The 21,945-nt window shown below is 43.3% G+C and overlaps 1 protein-coding gene across 1 annotated transcript in view; it reads left to right on the top strand.

Annotated features, from left to right (window-relative positions):
• CLSTN2 (calsyntenin 2) overlaps positions 1-21,945 on the top strand; it is an 810,104-nt gene that overhangs the window by 678,022 nt on the left and 110,137 nt on the right. The window contains exons 7-8 of the mRNA XM_075937529.1: positions 1,000-1,248; positions 1,814-1,935. Of these exons, the coding sequence (XP_075793644.1) occupies positions 1,000-1,248; positions 1,814-1,935 (371 nt within the window). The remainder of the gene's footprint in view (positions 1-999; positions 1,249-1,813; positions 1,936-21,945) is intronic.

Here is a 21,945-nt window from a genome sequence, read left to right on the forward strand (position 1 = left end):
CTTCATTAATCATTCACTTTTTAGAAGGCAACTGATTGACCTCAGTCATAAGCATTTCTTCACTCCCTCTGCAGGCATTGGGATACTCATGGTAACAGCTATCAAGGATATATTATAGGATACAGAGAGTATGTTTCTGTTCCAAGTGCTAAGCATGCAGCACTGCAGCTCTGCCACTTAATACAGCAATGAAAGGCCGTTTTATGTTGGTACATTACATCTACCTTGGGAGCTATGTCAGTGGGAAAATTCTTCCATCAGCTTAGTTGCAGCTACTGTGGGGGCCAGCTCCACTTAATTACATCACAACAGGCACCACATTTATCTTATTTACTTTAGGTGTAGATGGGGCCTGAGGGTTTTACCATGGGAGTACAAGCAAATTTTACAGTGCTATGAATCTTTACAGTGCTATTTTATAAAGATAGCACGACTAACATCTATCAACTTTGTCTGTGATGTGTCCATGGAGGAAATTAATGCAGTCCTCTCAAACACATGCCTATAAAACCTTGTATCACAACACGTTACCCTGAGCTATATACAAAGGCCAGCAGGAAGGGTTGATTTTGAGCTTTCTTTTGGGACACAGAATACTTTCTTCTTGCCTTGGTAGTATTGTATCTGAAATACCAGATGTGAAACATAAGATAATGTTAAACTGTTTAAGATAATAATGAGAACTTTCTAAATCATTCCGCTCACTACAGTGCCTATACAGTTGTACTCAGTGTGGCTGACATATCTGGGGGATATAATACCACCAATTTAATAAAACACAACATCAAAACCAAAACCTCTAAACCATTTTCTAATACACATTTCTGTGCATTGTGGGTTGCGTTACAGGCCTGAACCATACAAAGGTTTTCTGATTCTGGAGTCACTAGGAACATTAGTGGATATGATGCTGCTGAACAGGAGTGAGGGTGTCAGAATCCAGCTTATAAAAAGAATAGCTTTCCTCATTACTATCTCATCATTATATGTCATCTGCAGGAGCATCCTCGGGTGCCATTGACTTATTACCCACTCCTAGTGAAACAACTAACTGGACAGCAGGACTTCTAATAGACAACAATGACCTGATTTTTAAATTTGATGGAAAACAAGGAGCTAAAATTCCTGATGGAATAGTACCAAAAAATTTAACTGATCAATTCACTATCACTATGTGGATGAAACATGGACCTAGTCCAGGACTGAGAGCTGAAAAAGAAACCATTCTCTGCAACTCTGACAAGACAGGTAAGTCTGTTTATATTCACATTTTTTGACAGAGATCACATAGGAGGCATAGGAGGAGTTTTCCTTCCCTTCAGTTAATATATTTTGAAAGGAAGCCATAAATCCTGAATTTTGTGTCTGAAACTTTTACACATGCCTTAGTTGGATGGTCATGAGTTCAGTGTAAGTTTCTGTAATACTTATGCAATCCTCATCTGACGATTTTGTTAAAAGCACTTGACAACATGGGGAAAATTCGTTTCAATTTTCCATTATTTAGAATTGGGAAATTAATGCTAAGTTTTAATTGAAATTAGTTAGATTAAATATTAATTGGAAAACTATGCTGACCTAATTAATCCATAAACTGAATGGATAGGACCTAATCCAGGAAGGTGCTAAGCCCCTTCAATTTTCAGTAGACCCAAAATGAGGTATGAATCTGAAATTAAACTGGAATATTATTTGTTTGTTTGAAGTGTATATTATTAATACAGGCAGAATTTTTAATTGAGGCAAATTGAGTTAGACAAAGTAATTATGACCCTTCACGGTTTTAAGCCTATTTATTGTTATATATTTTTAGAAATGAATCGACATCACTATGCTCTTTATGTGCACAACTGTCGTCTGGTGTTTCTGTTGCGTAAAGACTTTGACCAGGCTGATACATTTCGCCCGGCAGAGTTCCACTGGAAGTTGGATCAGGTATTTTGGCTCCTTTTATTATCTGTATATAACCTGCAGCTATGTGGTATGGCTTTCCATTGCCCTCTAAAGAAAGAACCCCGCAGAGGTTGGAGGAGTTTTATGATTGTAGATCCAGATGTCTTGTGTTGATTCCTATTCCTGACAACCTCCGGGAGCGAGGGGGAGACCAATGTGGTAAATGTAATTTCCAAAAAAGTCCTCCATTCACCCCCAGAAGCCTGTTTTAGCAGCACAAGATAACAGATTTAGATCTTACCTATAAGCACTTTGCTGATATGGAGACAGTATTGACGGTCTGTGTTGACTTATGCATTCAGTTTCTCTTATATTTAATTTTGCTTGATTATGAAGAACACTTTGTGGAGAAAATATTCAGAAATTTAAATTTGCTTTCCAGAAAATTATTAATTCTAGTCAAGATAAGGATGATGCAAAGACGTACTTTCCCTGACTAGTATTTGCTTAAATCAAGCGTTTGAACTTTTGAACACAAAATGTAAAATTCACACTGTATGTATAACATTATGCTAATTGTTTGATCCCTTACTTTTCTGCTAAAATGGATTTAGAAGGTTGCCCTGAGTTCTCATTGTCAAATATATGTAACAGGAACCTGTTTAATGGACATAGCATTCGTTTTTCACTTCTGGTGTCTTGGTGAGGGTTAGTTCTGGTCTACTTGAAATGAAGAAGCATTAACATGTCTCTAAGGATGAATTTACACTAATTAATGGTCAACCTTAAAGGTCTTGTACAATGATTTAATTTTATACTATGTGATGAGTGTTACATAAATATTTATAAATCAAACCATGAAATTGAATTGCTACAGCAACAGATATTTTTATGAACATCTCCACAATCTTGAATGCTTAGTCATAGCTTATGTGTTCCATTTGTTTGTTTGGTCGTCTGAAGAGAATGACTTAGAATCCTCCATGGATAAGGAGTCATTTAATAGTCTGTCAGAACTTTTTCAGCTGTACTGCAGTGATTTTTTTTTTTTGCTTCACACGCGTTTGGTCATTTCCACACTTTTCCAGATAGGGGGCTAAAAATTAGACAGAATTAGAAATAGAGAAATGGCAACAGCTTTCCAATTACATTTTCCCTCTTATATTCAATAGTAATGTACATCTTTAACTGGACTCTGGATTTGTTTATATCAGGCCATATTTTTGCTTGATATAACCACGTAGGATGATTAGCAGGAGCATATATTCTCCAGGTTCATGCTAACATTTCCTATCTCTGCCTAGTTCAGAGTGCTGCTCACCTTTCAGCTGCTTTGGTACACCTTTATATTTAGATTTTAGGGTCTGATAAAGTATTCTTTCAAAACTATATGTGGTTCCTGTGTAAATCATGGTTCCTGTGTAAAACTGGATACAGGCAGCCCCCGGGTTACGTACAAGATAGGGACTGTAGGTTTGTTCTTAAGTTGAATTTGTATGTAAGTCGGAACTGGTACATATTATAAGGGAAACTCTAGCCAAACATTTCTCCAGAGCTCAGTTTTATTCTCCCACACCTCACTTCCCTCAGTCCTTTATTCTCAAGCTAAGGTGTCTGCTGAGAAAAGCCGCTCCACGTCTCCCTGGTCTGCTGGGAGGGGGGCGCTAGCTTCGCGTCTCCCTGGTCTGCTGGGGGGAAGCAGCTAGTGTGGGGTTGCCTCACCCCGTTTGTAAGTAGGGATCCGATGTAAGTCGGATCCATGTAACCTGGGGGCTGCCTGTAAATACAACTGCTATCCATTGTCCAAAAGAGGGTGAATGAGAGCCTGAGGCTGTAAGCCAAAAGTCAATGGAACAGTTATAGTTTACACAAGCAGACAGTTTGGTCTCACATCTTTAACTGAATTTTAAACATCAGTCCAGCTCTTTAGCTACAGTACTTTGATGTATAACTTGCAGCTGCTGAAGGATTTCACCTAGAGACCATTGAATAAATCCTTATGGACAGTTTGAGATTCATATTGTCATTATCTGAGTTGTGTTTTTGGAGAAAGCTGAAGAGTTTCACTGAGGTGAAGGAATCTCTGCAGGAGCAGATACCATTGGAAGGGAATCCAAACCAGTAATTAGCATATTATTTCTTTCCCTTTTTAGTGCTCGGTGGAAAACTCTATGCCTGATTCTGAAGAGAGAACCATTTTTATACTTAAAATTTGGCCTCCATATTATGCTATAGTATCAGACACTGACCCATAGAGACAATGACCTGCACATTTTTATGTAGGGGGCGGGGGGAAACCATGTAACTATAGCAAGAAGCCAATAATACTCAGTCCCAAACTCCAGTCTCGTGTCAAGGCAGAGCACTGAAAAGATTTTACACTATTGCTCTTGTTGTAGTGTTTCCTTTTTTTGGAATATGATGTAGCCTCCACAGTTATAATACACAGAGAGCTTTTGAAGCCTCTGCACAGTAGCATCTGCAACATTAGCCATAGGCAGATTAAGCTGCTCAATCTATTCTTAGATTGATGGGATTCTTTTCTGTATGGAATATATTTAGCCTATGCCTTCCATTAAAGTTAATGAAAGACTCACAAAGCTAATGTTTTGCATAGAGAGATGAACTTTCACTTTTTACCCTTCCACTGACCTTAAAGTGTCATAACCTTCTGTCTGTGACTGCCAAGCACTTTTAACTTCTTAGCAGTGGATGTGCCAAAACACTAACAGTCAAGACTATAGGACTTGAAACTGAAGAGGCCCTTGTTATTTGAAAGGAACATTAAAAATGAACACAGACTACTACTGATTATTTCTAATCCTCACTTTAATTATCTCCGAAATTGATTACACTGTCAGTTCCATTTAAAGTGAACCCATTAGGAATAGCCCAGAAGATAAGGTGCAGATAACTTTTAAAAAATCGGTGTTTATGTGCACACTATAATCATAGCTGAAACATTTCCTAAACAACTGAGTGATTGATGCCCAGCAGGTAGCAGCTTCTGTATCTTATCACAACTATAGCTTATTATGAAACATAAGTGGTTCCTTCATTTCAATATGAAAAATCATACCCTGTTTAATTTTGGTTTTTATAAATTTCCTGTATAAAAGTTTAAAACCATGGGCTGTGTCTACATTGGCACCCTTTTCCGGAAAAGGGATGCTAATGAGACCAGTCGGAATTGCAAATGCCGCGGGGGATTTAAATACCCCCCGTGGCATTTGCATGAACATGGCTGCCGCTTTTTTCCGGCTCGGGGTTTTGCCGGAGAAAAGCGCCAGTCTAGACGGGATCTTGCGGAAAATAAGGCCTTTTCCGGAAGATCCCTTATTCCTACTTTCAAGCAAAACCCCGAGCCGGAAAAAAGCGGCAGCCATGTTCATGCAAATGCCGCGGGTGATATTTAAATCCCCCGCGGAATTTGCAATTCTGAAGTGTCTCATTAGCATCCCTTTTCCAGAAAAAGGTGCCAATGTAGACACAGCCATGGTGTCCAACACACTGCCCGCTAGCCACATGTGTCTATTTGGCTGGTTGAGTGTGGCTAGTTCACTATAGTTATAGCCACCATAGTGATTACTGCTTCAGAACTGGTTGGACACCACAGGTTTAAAATGCCACTTAGAAGGCATTTGATGTAGCTTTATAAATCACTTCTTTTCTCATAGTTGTTGAAAAGTCTTAGAATTTCTGCTTCCTTATGGCTGTGTCATTGAATATATTTCCATTAGCTGAACTACTGCCATTATAGGTTGTCAGAATGATTCATGTTCAAGCAAGTTACAAATTCTGTCAGTGCAGCCTATGTTAGTGGCTGGATTACATCCCCACAGTCGGGCTTTAGGGACATAGAAGTCAGTTCTACTACCCAGTCATTGAAGTGCCCAAAATGTAGCTACATCCCTTGAACTCAGTAGGTGAATAGATTTCTATCAAATGTGGATACAGCACATGAGAGAGAACACCAAGAGACTCTAAAGCCCAAGAGTCTGCAGACACTTATATTGCTTAGATTGTCTCAGAAACGAGCACAGGAAACTATCTGAGGATGAAATCAACATTGGAAGTCCTAAGGGAAATAAATTATATTGAACATTTCTGACATAGCTGAGGAGGACATTATGGGGCCTTCTCTACCATACAAGTACCTACATTTATGTCAAGGTATACGTTTCACAAATGTTTAACCAATACTCCTTTCAACATTATTTTCATAACAAATCCTCTCTCTGCAGTTCAGATTAATTAACCTGTCAGAAAATGTGTTGTAAGTGGCTATTGCAGGTGTTAGGTGTTGATGGTGAAGGAATGTAGAAAGCAAGAGACTGGGGCTGCGAGGGCTAAATCTCTCTTTTATTCACACACTCATCCTTCTTCTTATGTTAAGTAATTTATCTAAGCTTCAGATACATCCCCAGAAGATCATCTTTATAGACCTCCTCAGAAATCTTGATATAGCCTTACATATAGTGGTGAGAGCATGGTGAAAAAGACTCAGTTAATCTAAAGAAAGGCTGGCAAAAATTGTTTGCCAGAACTGCTAATATCAATTCCATCTCCATAATTTCAGTTGGCCATGTAGATATGCATGGAGTTAAATGCTCTTCTCAATCACATAGTACCTCCCCTGTGGTTGGGGCAGTGAGTGTCGAGGGGAACCAAAGTTACCGCTCCCCCTTCTCTGCTATATGAAGAGGTAGGGATCCCCATCCTTTGTGGCTAATGAGGGAAGAGCCCCCTTGCTAGTTCAATCTAGTTCAGACTAGTGCTCCTGCCTGACTTCCCCTGACCCATATAGGATTGTGGCCAAATAACAATTTGCATAATGAGCCATAGTTTTAAAGTATGTTGGTAATAGTGAAAGACACAGCATTAAATAGGTCAATGCTCAATATATTTCAAGCTCTATGCACCACAGATATTAAATTTTTCATACTAATATGCGAGACTTAATCAAAGCTAAGACATTTCCTCTAAATCAACAAAATAAGATTACTGCTTTAAATGACCTTTCAGACAGGGATACAAGAATTTTTAATTCAAAGTCTAATTATTTTCTGTCTCTTTCTATTTTTCTCATATTGAACCAGGTCCTGTTGCTCACTGACAAAATCTTTTTTCAGTCCCCACAAAAATGGCTGCATTGTAGGAACATGATAGGAGTCATTCTAAGTGGGCAAAAAGGATAAAGATGCAGCAAATTGTTTCTTTTCCAAGACAAAATAATCTGCTCTGAATAATCCAAAATTAGTCTAAAACACAAACTTTATTAAAACCATCTCAAGTTTAGTTTTATCATACAGAAAACAGTAATTGTTCATAGTAAGAAAATAGATTATTCAAATAAATCAGAATAGAATATGTTCTAGCTTTCTGCCTTTACACATTTGCACATGGTATTAAGTAGGCCTCAATTTGCATGTAACTGATTTATTTCCTATGGAGAATAGGCTCTTACAGTTGATATTATGCACCCCATCCTTTGATACACTGCATTTCTATTGATTTTGGAAAGTAAGCAACTCTCCACATGTGTGTGATAGTGCTTTAGCTGACTTTCCAAGATATGCAACTATGTATGTTGCATTATTACAGGGCAAAACTGAAGAGATTAGAATTGGATATATAGATTTTTATCTCCAAGGTGATCATTTGAATTAGTTTTGTCAGAAATAACTGAAACTTGTTGCTAGATGATGGTTATTTAGCTTATTTGAAATTAGGAAACAGATTGGGACTCCTTCCTAGAGAACAAGTGTCCAAATCATGAAAATCATATAAGGCATCTTTATCAACAGACTCAGAAAGGAAAATCATAGAATCATAGGGTTGGAAGAGACCGCAGGAGGTCATCAAGTCCAGCGCTCTGCTCAAAGCAGGACCAATCCGAAAAAAATCAATTTAAAAACCTCTAGGGATGGAGATTCCACCACCTCCCTAGGTAACCCATTTCAGTGCTTCACCACCCTCCTAGTGAAATAGTTTTTCCTAATATCCAATCTAGACCTCCCCCGCTGCAACTTGAGACCATTGCTCCTCGTTCTGCCATCTGTCACTACTGTGAACAGCCTCTCTCCATCCTCTTTGGAACCTCCCTTCAGGAAGTTGAAGGCTGCTATCAAACCCCCCCTCACTCACTCAGTTCTAGGGGATAGAACTATCCTCTATCCCAGTGCGACATAAAAATTGACTGTGTGTGTGTGTGTGTGTGTGTGTGTGTGTGTGTGTGTGTGTGTGTGTGTGTGTTTACCCAAGCATGCAGGAGGACCAAAAGAATTGATGGGCCCCTGGGAGAGATGAAACAGCTTCATGCTCCCAAAAGGGGTTGGGCCTTGGGTGGAAGGGGCAGGGTTGGAGCAGCTAGCCCTCAGTGCTGCTCAGACTATGCTGCCCAGGGCTTGAGTGGTGATTAAAAGGCCCCAGAGCTCTAGACACCACTTCTGCTGTGGTAGCAGTGACAAGGAGCCTCGGACTTTTTGAAGTGACAGGCCTCAGGGCAGTTGCCCTTCTTCCCCACTCTTCCCCCCCCCCCCCCCCCCCCCGCAGCTGGCAGACCTCTATGCGTCTGTGTTTAATTATAAGGTTTCAGGACTGCCAATTTGGCACCTCTCTTTTTTTTCAAAGTTGATTACTTTAATTATTCATTTTGTTTGAGGCTCAAAAGAGTTTAAGCAGATAACTATTTCTTCCCAAATTGGTATGCAGGCCTGTAGTGCACTGTGCATACATCCTTAATAAGCCTCCTACAGACAGAAAATTAGAAAACACCTAACTTGCGTCCTACACAGCCAGTAGGAGAGAAATGATAGATGAAACATGCTAATCCTGTGACTAAGAAGAAATCATTTCAGGCCTCAAACAGCTTCTGCAGAATCCAAAGCACCCCAAGTCTATTACATTCTAACCCTCTAATGTCTTATCTGACACAGTTTATTCACCATTTTTCTTTCTCACTATAAATGCTATTGTATGTAGCATCTTGCTTCAAAGCAGCCTTTGCTAGCACAAAAATGTGCCAATGGTGCTGATAAGTGCTGCAAATGTTCTTTGAAATCCAAAATTAAGGCATTTTAAAGTAATTGGTGTAATTGTACTATCCCAGTTAACAACGAATCTTGACAAATGGGTTAAATTTTATGCTGTGCAAGACCAGTTGCACTGCATGTGCCTAAAAATTATTTTTATGCCAACTGATTTCTATTATATTTCCTTCGTAAACCTGCTATGACCCTTAAGGAGGCACTGAGCTGCATTCAGAAATACCCTTCTTGCATTCAATTTCAGTTATCAGGCGATATTTCTAGAGTTGCCAGTTGCCTGGTTTCTGACCAGAAAACCTAGGGAAAAAGGGGACCTGACCATGTTTGGTCAGATCTACTGACTGATTACCCAAAGTTTGGTTCCTGTGAGCAGGGATGGTGGGGTGGTGCAGGTAAAGAGCAGGGAGGAGAGAGAGGACAAGGAGTGAGCAGAGGGGAGAAGGAAAATGAATGGGGGCTGGCACTTGGGGGAAAAGATGGGGAAAGATCAGGAAAGTGGGAGGGCCCTGTGTGAAGGAGTTGGGCCTCATGGGCAGTGGTGGGGATCTCTGGGTGAAGAGATGGAGCAGGAGAGGTTCTGGTGCTCTGACTAGCTTGTCAAGTTTTCAGATATTATATCATTATAATATTATAGCAACCCTAGATATTTCTATGGATGTGTGTCTGCTGCCTTTTGTAATAGACACCCCCACCCAGTGTTCCTTCTATTTTTTCCATTCATGTGCAGAATACATTTTATGTTGTGTATTGAGGTATGTGTGAATGTGCACCACCAATAGAAACACATGCTGCTGGCTGTGGGTGCTCTGCTCATCAGCTGGACGGCATTTGAATCTCTCCTGGGTGGCTGCCCAAGAATACAGCTTACAGGAAATGCTGCCCCTGCTCCTTTTTTTGTTTTTTTGTTTTTTCAGTGATATAAAAATTATTGTAATTTTATTACATGGTGGGATTTTCAAAAGCAATCAATGCTGACTTAACTTTGGTCCCACTCAAGATGTTAAATTGCGGTTAATTGACTAGTCAAGTAGTCGATGGAATTTCCATTAACTACTCGACTAATCGATAGGCACTTCCGCATTCCTCCTACTGGGGCTCTTGTACATTTCAAAGGAGGAATGCGGTAGAACACCGTGTGCAGCCCAGGGCCAGTGGAAAGTCCTGCTGATTCCAGGCTGCATGTGGGCGTGCTACCTTTGAAATGTACAAGAGTCCCCAGAGGGGTCTCTTGTGCATTTCAAAGCAGAAGTGCCCTCATGGAGCCCTGGGTCAGCGGGGGGATTCAGAATCCCCCGCTGATCCCGGGTTCCATGTTGTGCTGCCAATTTGAAATGCTACATGGAGCCCAGGGACAGCTGGGGACTCCCCAGCTGACCACAGTTTCCGCACAGCATTTCCCCAGAACCCGGGGGTCCGTTTCGAAGGAGCAGCGCCAATGCCCTTTGAAGTAATGCCTCTTCTCCTTCCCCCCCCTTTGCTGCCTCTATCTGTAGAGGTAGCAAGTGGGGGGGGGGGGGGAAGGATCAACTAATCGACTACTTGACTAGTCTTTAACATGCTTAGGTCCCACTGAAGTCAGTGGTAAAATTTTCTTGGAAATTAAATATAGTGTAAAATCAGGTATAAGCAAGGTATGAATCAGCTTCTGCAATCTCTCCAAACACATGTATGGAAGTCAGTGAGATTCCCATACATAAAAGATATGTACAAGCAAGTTCTATATGTTGGGACCTGTACTCACTGCAGCAAACTGGACCTAATACATTAAGCTACCCTTTTTTCTGAAGTCTTCATGTAGAAATTTTCTGGGGGCTTCAGGAGTTTTTTAAAGATTTTGGTTTAATTAAAAATGAAGGTGAATATTAGAGTCAGTCCATTCTTCTTATTTGTTTTGCATTTATGTTATGCTGTCTCTTGATTTCCACTTACACCACTGAAGTTTTTATAGAATATGTTTGTATTGTGGTAGCAGTCAGACAAAGTTAGAAATTTGGCCCACTGGGTTAGGAGGTATCTATGACTTTTGCTCATAGAAAGTCACTTTAGCTTTTGTATATCCAAGAAACATTTTAATTTTCTGTAGGTTCTTGTGCAAATTTTGTAGTAAGGGTGTATTTCTTTGTTATCTTTGTAGCTGCAGAATTGCAAAATATGCAGGGCATACCTATATTAATTAATCAAATGATAATGGCCTTTTTGCAATTTAGTGACAATAAACATGGATTATAACATTATTTCATCATGTGTGAACTGTGAACCTAATTTAACAGGACTTATTGAAGCTACAGTGTGACAGCATATAGACATGCTGCAGTTATAGTACATAATAATCAAGGCTTTCAGGTGCTTTGACTGTCAATATGATAAAGCAGTTTAATTAATTAAAGCTGTAATTAAACCATCCATATTTTTGAAAGGGAACATGAACAGCTTTTATTGTGCACCTGCATATTATAAATTTTAGATCTTACAATAACTCACAATTCATCTGCAAAACAAGTTTGCAAACTCTTATATTTGGCAGACGCTCTAGCATAAAACACCTAAGAGAGAGAGCTCTACTTCACAGCAATATATATGATAAGTTTTACATTTATTTCCTTGCCACCATTGACCTTTTGTCTCGTGTCAATGCTTCTTCATTGTGCTGAGGGAATGCTAGATAAGAGCCATAGCTCTGAATATCATGAAATTTGTCCAGCTATTGAAATCAGTTCAGCCTCAGAACATGGTGGGTTACATTGTCATTTAGGTGCCTGCAGTCAAGACGGCATTATGCTCAAGTTAGGAAACTATCAGCTTATGGGAGAGAGACTGATGATTTATTACTCTGTGGCTAATTTCTAAAGCATAATTAATGGTGTCAGGAGGCCAGTTTGGGTGCAACAATCTACACTGGAGTTAGGTTCCTGACTCTGGCTCGCAGCACTTTTCTGTGAGGCTGTTTAATTGTGGTGCAGATGTTCTTGCTTATGTTAACATAAGAACAGCCATACTGAGTCAGACCAAAGGTCCATCTAGCTCAAGATCCTGTCTTCAGAGAGTGGCCAATGCCAGGTGCCCCAGAAGGAATGAATGGAACAGAGAATTATCAAGTGATTCATCCCTTCTTGCCCATTTGCAGCCTCTGACAGATGAAGTGATTCATCCCTTCTTGCCCATTTGCAGCCTCTGACAGATGCTAGGGACACCATCCCTGCCCATCCTAGCTAATGGCCATTGATGGACCTATCCTTCATGAGTTTATCTAGTTCATTTTTGAAACTTTTAGGTGATAGCCCAAGTTCTGGGATCCTACCATCTCACAAAGTCCTAAAGCCCAGGCTCCAGTCTGAGTTTGGATGTCTACACTATAATTTCATAGCCCTACAGCAGTGGTCTCCAACCTTTTTAACCACGAGATCGCTTTCTCAATTTAAGTGTACTGTAAGATCTACCTCAAACAAAATACCCTTGCCCAGTTTCCTTTCTCTGAGGCCTGTTGGTGCTCCACCCCTTCTCTAAGGCTTCACCCTGCTCATTCCATCTCTCATCCTCCCTGAATCTCATTCACTTTCACCAAGGTGGGGTAGGTAGTTGGGGTGAAGGCTCTGATCTTGGGCTAAAGAGTTCGGAATGTAGGAGGGGACATCCTGAAGGTAAAGGGCCAAAGTGCATCTCCTGTGAACTTGGGGCTAGAGCATCAGCTTCTGGAGACCAGGGTGGTGGGTTCAAATCTTGCCTCACTCTCTACAGGTATGTCTACACTACAAAGTTAATTCAAACTAACAGATGTTAGTTTGAATTAACTTTGATAGGCGCTACACTAGTGCTCCACTAGTTTGAACTTAATTCAAACTAGCAGAGCGCTTAGTTTGAACTAGGAAAACCTCATTTTACCAGGATTAAGCCTAGTTCAAACTAGCTAGTTCAAATTAAGGGGTGTGTAGCCACTTAATTCAAACTAGTGGGAGGCTAGCCCTCCCAAGGTTTCCCTGGTGGCCACTCTGGCCAACACTAGGGAAACTCTATTTCCCCCCTCCCAGCCCCGGAGCCCTTAAAGGGGCAAAGGCTGGCTACGGTGCCCGTGCCAGGTGCAAGCCTGCCAGCACCCAGCCAGCAGACCCTGCACCTGGCACGGATCGAGCCAGCCACCTGATGCCCCCCAGCCCTCCCCCTCTTCCTGGGACCAGGCTGGCGGCTCCCGGGAACTTGCCCGGGACCACAAGAGGCGGGCACCCTCCTGGGCTAGTGCAGACATCGTGGACCTCGTCCACGATCTCCACACTAGGCACAGGAAAGTGGCCGTCTAGGGCAGGAGAGCTGCCAGCCTGGCCACCCAGGAGCAGGTGTGCAAGAGAATCAAGGGGGTCCACTGAGACCCCCGACCCTGAGCCCTGAGCTTACAATGGCCGTCCTGGGACAGACCAAAGGTCCATCTAGCCCAGTAGCCTGTCTGCCGACAGCGGCCAGCCCTAGGGACCCTGGAGGGGATGGACCAAAGACAGTGACCAAGACATTTGTCTCGTGCCATCCCTCTCAAACCTTCCACAAACCTTGGGCAGAGACACCACTCCTACCCCCTGGCTAATACCACTCCATGGACCCAACCTCCAAGACTTGATCTCACTTCCCTTAAAACTCTGTTCTAGTTCTAGCCTTCACAGCCTCCTGCAGCAAGGAGTTCCACAGGTTGACTCTTTGCTTTGTGAAGAACGACTTTCTGTTACTAGTTTGAATCCTGCTACCCATTCCTTTCCTTTGGTGTCCTCTAGTTCTTCTTTATGGGAACTAATGAAGAACTTTTCTGTATGCACCGTCTCCACCCAACTCCTGCTTTTAGAGACCTCTATCCTATCCCCCCTCCGTCTCCTCTTTTCTAAGCTGAGAAGTCCCAGTCTCTTTAGCCTCTCTTCATATGGGACCTGTTCCAAACCCCGGATCATTTTAGTTGCCCTCCCCTCTCCCGGCCTCTCTCTTCCCCTCTCCCACCTCCTTTTCCCAGTCTCCCCCAGTTTTGTTCAATAAAGACAGATTCCATTTTGGAAGACACATTATCTTTATTTTGTACATCAAGAAGAGGGGCTAGGGAAGAGTAAGTGGAAGGAGGTGAGGGAGGAATGGGGCACGAGCCCCTGATGGGGAGGACTGGGCTGGCTCTGCGAGCTTCTGGGGGTGGAAGCTCTCCTGCAGCCCCCCAATTGCCCCCTCTCCCCAGATGGCAGCCTGTAGCATGTGCAGCCGGGCTGATGGCTGAATGGTGTGATGTGCCCAGTGTGGGTAGTCCGGGCAATCCAAGCCAGGACTGCTTTTCAAGCGGGGAACCCCTGAGAACTGTCTGTCCGGGTTCGGGGTCGGGACCCTTTAAGCACAGCCCTCAGCTAGCCTGAGACAGCATCTCCACGCTCTAAGTCCTCCTCTGATGCCCTGCCGGCACTGCTTCCGGCCATCCTTAACCCCGGTTCAGGGTCCACTCTGTGTGGACATGCTAGTTCGAATTAGCAAAATGCTAATTTGAACTAGTTTTTTAGTCTGGATCCGTTAGTTCGAATTAGCTTAGTTCGAATTAACGTTGTAGTGTAGACATACCCAGAGTGACCAGACAGCCAACTACAAACAAGGGATCCAACTGAAGGTAGGGAGGTGCTGTGGGTTCTTGAGTGGACTGAAGAATGTGGCATTTGTCTGGGGAGCATAGGGTTGGGGACTTCAGTCCTCCTCCCATGCTCACCTTGGTAGCAGTCAGATGGCCAACATGTGATAAGGGATCTGCTGAATGTGAGGAGGTGGGCTGGAGTGAATAGGGGCTAGGGATTTTGCCTGGGGAGTGCAATGTGGTGTGTTCAAGTCTCCCCCCCCCCCCCCCGTTAGGAGCAGCTGCACAGCCAACACAGACTGGCCCAGAGATGGAGCTGGCTCCAGCATTAGGAAGGGAGCATAAGGGACCCACTGAAGTTATGGAGGCAGAGTGGGATCTCCAGTGAACTCAGGGTTTGGATCCCTGCCCATTCATTCAGTGGCTGGCAGAGAACACCCAGCTGCCCAAGGATGGGCCTGGTTCCCACATGGAATTTTTGCATTTGTCAGCAGAGTGCAGGGTTGGGGGGCTTGAGTCCTGCCTGCCCACCCTGGGAACAGCTGGGAACAGCTAGGTAGCTGCCCCAGGGATGGAGAAGCAGAGTTAAGGAAGAACTACTCCTACCCTACTTCAAAGTAGGAATACGGGTATGTCTACACTACCCTCCTAGTTCAAACTAGCAGGGTAATATAGGCATACCGCACTTGCAAATGAAGCCCGGGATTTGAATTTCCCGGGCTTCATTTGCATAAGCGGGGAGCCGCCATTTTTAAAACCCCGCTGGTTCGAACCCCGTGCAGCGCGGCTACACGGGGCTCGAACTAGGTAGTTCGGACTAGGATTCCTATTCCGAACTACCGATACACCTCAAGGTAGCCGCGCTGCATGGGGTTCGAACCAGCGGGGTTTTAAAAATGGCAGCTCCCCGCTTATGCAAATGAAGCCCGGGAAATTCAAATCCCGGGCTTCATTTGCAAGTGCGGTATGCCTACATTACCCTCCTAGTGCAAACTAGGAGGGTAGTGTAGACATACCCTAAGAGATCCTCCAGAATAGGGCTTTATTCCGGAGGATTGGGCCAGTCTAGACGCTCTTTTCCGGCTTATCTACAAGCCGGAAAAAAGCGGCAGACATCTTTATTTAAATCCCGCAGGGGATATTTAAATCCCCCCGCGGATTTCCCTATTCTGAAGTTTAAAATTAGCATGCCCCTTTCGGAAAAGGGGCCAGTGTAGACGTAGCCTGTGTGTTTGTGAGAATGGCAGAGACACACAGGTTGTGAGAGTGACAGAGATTTGCATTGCTTAACTCCCTCCATCCCCTTCTCTCTGTGTGGATATGGGCTACAGGAATGGGAGGAAGAGGGACACCTGGACATCAATGTCCCCCCTCTTCTCCCTCCCACATCCTACACAGCAAGTAAGAGGCTCCCAAGGGGCAGCTCCAAGGCAGAGGGCAGGAGCAGCATGACAGTGGGGGGAAGGGCAACTGAAGTGCCAGCACTTGATGGCTTCCCAGCCAAACCAGTCAGGTTCACCTGTCAGAGGCTCCAAGATCTACCAGTAGATCCTGATCTACTGGTTGGTGACCACTGCCCTACAGCCAGTGGTCCACAAGCCTGAGCCAACTGACACTGGCCAGCCATGGGGTTTTAATTGCACTGTATCGACAGACCCATTTAGAGCAATAGGACAGATGTGATAGTACTGGGTTTTATGTGAAGAGAGAGCACAGTACTACTAATAATGGAATTCTTGTAAATGAAGAGGCGGGAGATAGACTATATTAAGGACCTGGTCCAAATTCCAATGAACTCAGTGGAATAGATCAGTTGGAATGGCTTGTTCAAGGGATATGTAACATAGAATGCTTGCAAGTCTGCTTGAAATTTTCTGTCTGTCATATTATGATTCATAACCACTATACCCATGTCACAGATTGAGAAATTGAAGTACCTGTATACATATATTCTGCACTGGTGAGTAGAGCCCTGTGCAGATACAAAATTTGTATTCACATCCACCTCTGTAGCTGCAAAAATGAGCTGTGGATATCTGTATCCATAGCCGCTGCTGCAGATACCCATGAATATAAAGTGGATATCTACAAATTTTCAGGGTTACACATAAAAAATGTGTATCTTGTATCCACAAAAATGAGCTGTGCATGTTCTCATCCATATCGGCAGATACAGATTCTGCGGATATAAATCGGATATTCAGGGATTTGCAGGACTCTACTGGAGAGGCCACATTTGGAGTATTGCACCAAGTTTGCCCCTCCTCCCCCACTACAAAAGATGTGATTGAATTGGAAAGAGTCCAGCAGAGGGCAGCAGAAAATGATTATGGGTCTGGGGCACCTGACTTATTAAAAGGAGAGACCATGGGAACTAGGCTTATTTATCCTTCAAAAGAGAAGAATAAGAGGAGAATTGATAGCAGCCTTCAACTACCAGGAGTTTCAAAGAGGAGGGAGCCAGGCTATTCTCTGTGGTGGTGATGACAGAACGAGAAGCACTTGTCTCAAGCTGCAGTGGGGGGAATTTAGGTTGGATAGCAGGAAATGCCATTTCACTAATAGTGCTTCTACACAGCACAATTATTTTGAAATAACTGACGTTATTTCGAAATGTCAGTGGGAGCATCTACACAGCAATTCCCATTATTTCAAAATAACGGATGGCTTATTTTGAAATCTGTAAACCGTATTCCACAAGGAATAACACTTATTCTAAAATAGCTATTTCAGAATAGCGGTAGTACGGACACTCCACTGCTACTATATTGAAAAAGCTCCTCCCCAGGGCCATTCAGGGTAATTACTCCCCAGTGCCTCCTGGGGCTCTAAATGGAGGTAGCATGTCCACATTAGGATAGCCTGCCTCAGACTAATTTTGAGGCTTCCCGGTACAGTAAACATACTATTTTGAAACTAGCCAATAACCCGTCATACAACGGGATTTTTCGGGACTCTCCTCCATATCCGTCTCTCTCTCCTCCTCCTCCTCCTTCTGCCTCCCCCATCTCTCTCTCAGCTCTCCTCTACCTCCTGCCTTTCTCTCCATCTCTCTTTCTCTTCTCCTCCTCCTGCCTCTCATTCAGGGGATCGAGGAGCCCAAATAGCTGTTTGGGCTCCACACTCCCCATGCGGTGGCAAGCAGTGCAAGCGGCTGTTTGGGCTCCACGCAGAACTCAGCTGAGCACCATGGCGGGTGGCAAAGGGGGTCAGGGTGGTGATGTACACAGCTGGGCTCTGCCCCCTGGCTGTGTACGTCACCGCCCTACCCACTTCCCCTCCCGCTGTGGTGCTTGGCTGAGTTCTGTGCCGCTCAGCCGGGCCACCGTGGGGGAGCAAGCGGCCATTTTCACTCCCCCGCAGCAGCCTGGCTGAGTGGTGCAGAACTCAGCCAAGTGTCATGGCGAGAGGGGAAGGGGGAGGGGCGGTGACGTACATGGCAATGGGGAGTACGGGGCCCAAATGGCCACTTGCACCGCTTGCTCCCCTGCGGCGGCCCGGCTGAGCAGTGCAGAACTCAGCCGAGCGCCACGGCAGGAGGCAACAGTGCCCCCCAGAGGTGACTTTGTAACACTACAGCGTTGGGCTACTTACAGACGTTGGGATACTTACTATTTTGAAATAAGCTATTACAGAAAAAATTCTGAAATAGCTTATTTTGAAATAAGCATGTTATGTAGACGTACCCTAGGAGGGTGGTGAAGCACTGGAATAGGTTGCCTAGGGAGGTGTTAGAATCACCATTCTGAGGGGCTTTTAAGTCAATGATTGACAAAGCCCTGGCTGGAATCATTTTATTGGGGTTATTCATCAGCAGTGGGTAAACCTAGGGCTGGCGGGAGACAAGCCTCCATCCCCAGTCTGCCACCCAGGTCCTCATAGGAGCCAACTTCCCTCCCCCCACTGTAGAGTTAGGCCACCCTTCCCCTCATGGATGGTGCTTGGCTCCAGCTTTCTCCCTTACCCACCCAAACTGAGAGTATGGGGAGTGTGAATGGAATGCAACCCCAGCCTAAGAACAGGTTGGGGGAGAGTGGTCAACAAATGGCCCCAGCCTTCTCTGGCTCCCGACAGAGCATGAGAAGGGCAGAGTGGACAGTGCATAACCCCAGCCTTACCTGATTCCAGCCAGGACATGGGGGGAAGGAAGGAGGAAGGGGCCCAGTTCCAGCCTCCCCAGCTCCCAGAGCACTAGCAGTATGGCCCCAGCCTTGGGAAGGCTGAATCTGACAGCTCTGAGGGAGACTCACTGAAGGGAGGTGGAAGCTGGGGGCGGAGTATGGCTGGGGCCAGACCGGCAATTTGGGATGACATTGATTTCCTCTCCATCTCATATCCACCGCCTCTGCGGTTAGTAATGCTTTGAGCAGGACGTTGTACTAGATGAGCTCTGAGGTCTCTTTCAACCCTAATCTTCTATGATTCTATGATCACTGTATGAACTGTGCAAACTGGAAAAATCTTGACGAGGAGGAGAGAAATATGTCTCCAGTGGGGCCACTGCCATCCCTGGGGCAAAATGTTGGGGGGAGCCAGCTCCATGCCCCTGGAAGGGGCGGGGCCAAGGGCAAAGGGGTAAGGCCTAGGGTAGTCAGCTTTCAGCACTGCCCGAACCATGACACTGGATCCTCTCCAATCCCTCAGACCCATGCAGAGTTCCAGCATTTCAAAGGAGCCCTGGGGCAGTTGCTATGAACTTTGAATAGGGACTATATATATGAATGTATATTCATCCTGAAGCTTGTAGAATATTTTCCACAGTCTAATTCTGTAAAAATGTAACAGATCAGTTATTATATGAAGAATTTTTACTTTCTTGCCCATCATTTGCTGTTACAATATATCTGATTATCTTAATGATCAATTTAGAAAACTTAATGTAAGCTTTATTATGCTGCATTACCCAAGGTTTTTTTAATGTATGAAAAGGATTTATACATGCTGAAATATGCAGATTATCTTTAGAGGAGCCTAGCATTTCAAATCTGCTCACTTAATAACATATTAGGGCTATCTTAAATCCTTGCCAATTATATGAAATTCCTAATTCACTAAATTTTTTATCAGCAAGATAACACAAGTGATTTTTATTGAAAAAGTTAGTGTGTGTAGTGTAGACTAAATTCAAAATAAATTGTTAATTCACTTGGCCAATTTTGGCATGCTCTTAATGCAAACTACATGAAGATGGAAATGTTACATGAAAGTGAACAATTCCTATGTGCTAATGAATGGGTTTAGGGCTGCTGTGCACTTGAGGGAATAGAAGAGTCCCACTCTATTTGATGTTATTGTAGATTCACTTTGATAGTTGTCTGCCCTAGAGAATTGCCTTTTCTCAGATAATAAATTAGCTATGTCCTCAACTGTAATTTTTGGTATGAGAGATATTGTGTAAATGTGATTTTTCACACTGTGTGCATCCTGTCTTCACACCCTACAGATACTTTTTAGTTGCCATTGTGTAAAGTGTATGAGAACTTGATATGCTAACCCATTCAGGGATTTCAGAGTCTTTTCCATAAAGCCAAAATGTCTCTACTTTTTATGTAAGAGGAAAAAAGTATAAAATTAAAATATTAATATAAGTTTCAGAGTATACTTTGTCATGTTTCAAGATTAATTATTTGGAAAAATAAAAAAAAATAATTATTTGGAAAAATATGAGATCCATCAACAAAAATTCAGTTACATAATTGTAATTTGGTGGCAGAAAAGTATACAATATGTGTATCTTTCAAGTATATGTTGTATAGACCATACCTGTCCAAATATGATCTGGACCCATGGCCAAGAAACAAGGGATGCATTCCACAGGGACTTTAACAACCTTTAACACCCCACCATCAATCTCAGCCTGGATCATTCTACATGAGAGATCCATTTCCTGGACACCACAGTACAAACCAGCAATGGTAAATTAGACACCACTCTCTACAGAAAATCCACTGACTCCTACAGTTACCTACATGCTTCCAGCTCCCATCCAGGACACACCATATGATCCATTGTCTATAGCCAAGCCTTTAGATACAATTGCATCTGCTCTAATCCCACTGACAGAGACCAGAAACTTCAGGATCTCTACCAAGCATTTATAAACCTCAATAACCCACCCAGAGAAATAAAAAAAACAAATTGAAAGAGCCAGACGAATACCCAGAAACCATCTACTTCAAGACAGACCCAAGAAAATCAACAATAGAACACCACTTGTCATCACCTATAGCCCCCAACTTAAACCTGGCCAATGCATTATCAATAAACTACAACCTATACTGGACCAGGATACTACCCTCCAAGAGGCTCTGGGAGACAGACCCATAGTCTCCTAGGGTATGTCTACACTACCCCGCTAGTTCGAACTAGCGGGGTAATGTATGCATACCGCACTTGCTAATGAAGCCCGGGATTTGAATTTCCCGGGCTTCATTAGCATAAGCGGGGAGCCGCCATTTTTAAATCCCCGCTGCTTCGAACCCCGTGTAGCGCGGCTACACGGGGCTCGAACTAGGTAGTTCGGACTAGGGTGCCTATTCCGAACTACCGTTACTCCTCGTGTAACCTCAGGATGATTCTTACCTACAATTACAGGACATATCACACTAATACCAACCCTGGAACTTTCCCTTGTAACAAATCCCGGTGCCGGCTTTGTCCATATATTTACTCTGCTGACATCATTATTGGACCTAACCATGCCTATTACAAGATCAAGAACACATATTCCTGTTCATCCAGAAATATAATTTATGCCATCATGTGCCTAAAGTGTCCATCTGCTATGTACATTGGACAAACTTCTCAGACACTTCGCCAAAGAATCAATGCACATAAAACAGACATCAAGCTCTCTCACAGAGAAAAAGCTGTTGCTTGCCATTTCAGCCAGACTGACCATTCTTTCAATGACCTTAAAACATGCATATTGCTTCAGAGAGATTTTAACTCCAGACTTCAAAGATAAACTTCAGAATTGTCATTCATGCTTAAATTTGACACTTTATGTATGGGTCTCAACAAAGATGCTAATTATCTCACCCATTACAAAGATAGCTTCCCCAATTATCACCCCTAAAGTCATTACCTCACAGACACTAACCTTCCCCTCTCACCCCCACTCTGTCCTAAAATTTGATTTGTCAATTTTATATGTGTTCACTTTTTTTCATTGTATTCCTTTGGTATGTATGGTCATGCCAATTTTCTTCCACAAATTGATCTGAGGAAGTGGGTCTGGCCCACGAAAGCTCATCACTTAATAAACCATCTTGTTAGTCTTTAAAGTGTTACATAGTTCTGTCTTTTGTTTTAAATTACTGAATTTTTTTTTCGTGTTACTTAAGTGGCAGAACTATGAAAACTTCAAGAAGAAGAGAGCAAAGTTCTATTTCTTATTTAGGAAGTTTTGTTTTTTACCATTATGCA

This window comes from Pelodiscus sinensis, chromosome 10, assembly GCF_049634645.1.
Source record: "Pelodiscus sinensis isolate JC-2024 chromosome 10, ASM4963464v1, whole genome shotgun sequence".
Lineage (NCBI taxonomy): Eukaryota > Metazoa > Chordata > Testudines > Trionychidae > Pelodiscus > Pelodiscus sinensis.